The following is a 3,851-nucleotide window of genomic DNA, read 5'->3' on the forward strand; positions in this document are numbered from 1 at the left end:
TTTTTTGAGATAAAGTCTCACTCTGTTGCACAGGCTAGAGTGCCCTGGCATTAGCCTTGGTCACAGCAACCTCAAATTCCTAGGCTCAAGGCAATTTTCCTGCCTCAGACTCACGAGTAGCTGGAACTATAGGCGCTCGCCACCATGCCTGGCTAATTTTTTCTATTTTTTAGTAGAGACTGGGTCTTGCTCTTGCTCAGGCTGGTCTCAAACTGAGGTCTCAAACTCAGGCTGAGCTCAAAGGAATCCTCCCACCTCAGCCTCCCAGACTGCTAGGATTATAGGTGTGAGCAACCATGCTCCGCCTGGGCCCAAAAGTTTTTGAATTCTTATGGAAACTATTTGAAATATGGGTTTATACCTTTTATCATTGCTAATGAAACTCTTCCAAAGTGTATACTGTTTAATAAGATGTTGGCGGTGAAGTCATCATGATTAGCAAGACATTTAAAAATTATTTATAACATCTTTATTTTCCAACCTTAAAAATTTTCATTTATATACAGATTAGTACATACAATTAGTGGATACAGACACACACACACGTGCACGCACACAGACACCAAAGGGTATGTGCTCCATTTTTCTTTGTTTGGTATGCAAGTAGGCAAATTTTAAGAAATTACCAATCCATACCACAGCAGAATGGTTTTACAAAAGAAAATCTGATCCTGTCACTCTCTGCTCAAAACAATCTAGTAGCTTTCTGTGGCCCCAAGAAAAGTCAAAATCCTTAATATTTCATGGCTTTTTCATAATTTGGTCCCTATTTGTTTAGCTTCCTCTATCACCATTTTTCCCCTTGTTCTCTATACTACAAACCACACTAAATGATTTCTGTCCCAAAGCAAGAATATTGGGATCACATATGACAAAAAGTCATCCAAAAAATTAAAATTATGAAGATGATTATTTACAGATTTACATCCACTATCATTACTCTTTCCAACCTCAGGATGGTCACATATTTCTGTACTTTGCCTAGAATATCACAATAATTTAAATAATTTACATTACTTGTGTTCTATTACACATATACTTGGATTTAACTTACTACTTAAATTCATAGAATCACAGACTCTAAGGACTAGAAATTTACTTTTAAAATGCCATCTATTTTAACTACTCATCTGATGCTTTTGAATATCTCCAATGATGAGGCAATCTAATCAAGAAATCATTTCCCTTTCTATTTTAAGAAATGTGCAATCTGTAGAAATATTCTTTCTTATATAGATCTGAAAACTGTTTCCCTCTAACTTCTAGCTAGTGATCCTAATTCTAATCAATGGACCATTCAGAGAAAGCTCAGTCCTACTTTGGTGTAATAGCTGTACAAATACTTATAGATCACTATCATGTTACTTCTAAGGCTTCTCTTCTGTGGTGTTAAGGAATGGGAGGTGGAGAGTACGGAGAGACTAGTGTTTGAGTATCTTTTATGAGTTTGTTACTATATATTTAATTCTCATATTGCTTCAGTGATTTCATTATTATTATTGCCAAACGATAAATGCAGAAATTAAAGTTCTGATAGGTAAAGTTACTTATTAAGTAACTTAAGTAGCAGAGCTGGGATTTTGACCACAGGTCTGTCACATACCAAAGCCTATGTTCTAGTCTCTTTAGAACCTCCCAGAAGGAGAGGAGATATAAGGGAGTATAAAGCATGGAAAAGCAACTTAAAAATTCTAAAAATCCTCTGCTTTCCAATTTCCAAAATTCTATGTACTGATTTTTTTTCCTTGGGCCTTATGTTGTAGTTATCATTGATATTTCTTTCTCTGTTTTATAACTTATTTAATCATTATCTTAATATTTCTCAGATATTTCCACATAAACTCATGCAACCTGAGATTAGGGAACGAAAAGGTGAAAATTATTCCCATATTTCAGCCCCTCTAAATCTTATTCACCTGTTTAACACATTTAAAAGGCTATCTTCTTCAATCATTGACTATGGTCCTCTTCTTTAGAGCCTGAACTAACACCACTGCCTTTTGGGATCAAATTTGATAGCTGATTTTTTTATGGCTTCAAGGACTAAAAACACTATCCCTAATCCATGTTAACAAAAGCTACTTGTTCTCTCTCTTCTAGACAAACCCTAATTTAGTGTCCTTAATTAACACTTAAAAGACTCTTTTTGACTTCCCCTGTGAAGTCATGGTTTTCCTTTGATTAAACTTCCTTAGATAAGTCCAACATGGCCTTCATCATGAAAGGCTTTTATAAAAAATGTGTCTCTATATAGTTAATTAAATAATTACATTATATTTATCACATGTATTAACTTTCCTTTGGTTCCCAGTTACATCATAAACAACGGGAAGGTAAATCATCTATTTTGTTTCTGACCTAAGTACAAAAAAACTGAACAGCAAGTACATAATTAATGTTTTTAGCCATAAAAATAATTTTTCTCATAAACGTCTCTTTATGAGTATCCTTTATTTTTAAGTTGTTTGTTAGGATTCTCTTACAGTACACTTTATTGTGAAAAGCGATGACAACAACTCAAATAAATTCCTCTTTTATAAACAAAGATGTAATACAAAAAAAAAACTCTAAATTTGCATTTCTCTATAGTCCATATTATATAGACAACTTAAGTGATACTACATCTAAAATAAATTTTCCTATGAATATAAAAAGTTCTATATATATATTTAAGGATATTAAAGCATAAAATTATATATCACATGCACAAAATAATTCTTACCTTGCTGAGTATTTTGTTCTTGCATTCGATTCACAGTGAGGTCTAAGGGGCCTTCTTGCTCTTCCTGGAGGGAGTTTTCTGCTTGATTCATTTGGATACTTTTACATATTAGGCTTGGTCCAATTGAACCATTTCTATTCTCTTGAATTTTACCGCTTTTTGAAATGTACTCAATTGCAAACTGACGTATCATCTTTTTCATTAATTCCTGAGCAACTAGGGGAATGTTAGGATCACAGTTCTGAGGAAGATCTAGGGAAGAAATAAATATAATCATCATTAAAAAAACAGAAATGCAAATTATAATCTTTCAACTTATTTTATTACAAATTAATGATTTCAGAAGTCTTTTAGCATCAGTCCATAACTGACAATAGTTTCTGAGACTTAGCAATAGAAGCCTCATAGATCTAACCTTATGATAATATAGCGATCAAAAACATGGCATATTTAATCATTTCTTACAATTAAATATTCTCTGTCCCAAACTAAAATACTGACAACGAATTACACAGAATAACTTATTTTCAGAGTTTTAATATTCATTCGTATATATTTTACTTGGTATTAAAACATTTAGTGTGTGAACATAAATTTTATATATTAAGTAACCATAAGCAAGTGGTTTTTAACTTAATATAGAGTAGAACATGCATTAATTAAGGAAACATCTAAATTCATAAAATTCCTCAATTCTCTCAAATGTATTCATTAAATTCATTAAAACCCTCAATTTATTCATTAAATGTGTATTTAATGCATTAATTAAATTCCTCAATTCCGTCAAATGTGCATTTCATATATATCCCGAATGTCATCATCAGGGACGTTTTTTTCCTCAACTTTTTATATGGAAAAATTTCAATCATAAAGAAAAAAATTAAAGAACAGTATGATACTGAGAGCCTCCATCAAGATTCAAGAATTGTTACTATTTAAATTCCTCAATTCCGTCAAATGTGCATTTAAAAAAAAGAATTATAGGTGAGTGAAGATTTTTTTCCCCTTCGACTTTTTTATATGGAAAAATTTCAGATTGATAGAAAAATTAGAAAAATAGTACAATGGATACCCATATAACCTCTATATAGTTTCAACAATTAACCTTTGTCACATATGTTTGCACTAT

General features: G+C 31.9%; 1 protein-coding gene across 2 annotated transcripts in view; it reads right to left on the minus strand.

The window, feature by feature from the left end:
* The window catches only part of LCORL (ligand dependent nuclear receptor corepressor-like), a 174,437-nt gene that overhangs the window by 54,811 nt on the left and 115,775 nt on the right, over positions 1 to 3,851 (minus strand). For both annotated transcript variants that reach the window (XM_012638499.1, XM_012638497.1), the window contains exon 5: positions 2,723 to 2,974. In XM_012638499.1, coding sequence (XP_012493953.1) covers positions 2,723 to 2,974 — 252 coding nt within the window. The remainder of the gene's footprint in view (positions 1 to 2,722; positions 2,975 to 3,851) is intronic.

Source organism: Propithecus coquereli, unplaced genomic scaffold (assembly GCF_000956105.1).
Source record: "Propithecus coquereli isolate 6110/MARCELLA unplaced genomic scaffold, Pcoq_1.0 Scaffold13, whole genome shotgun sequence".
In the NCBI taxonomy this organism is placed as follows: domain Eukaryota; kingdom Metazoa; phylum Chordata; class Mammalia; order Primates; family Indriidae; genus Propithecus; species Propithecus coquereli.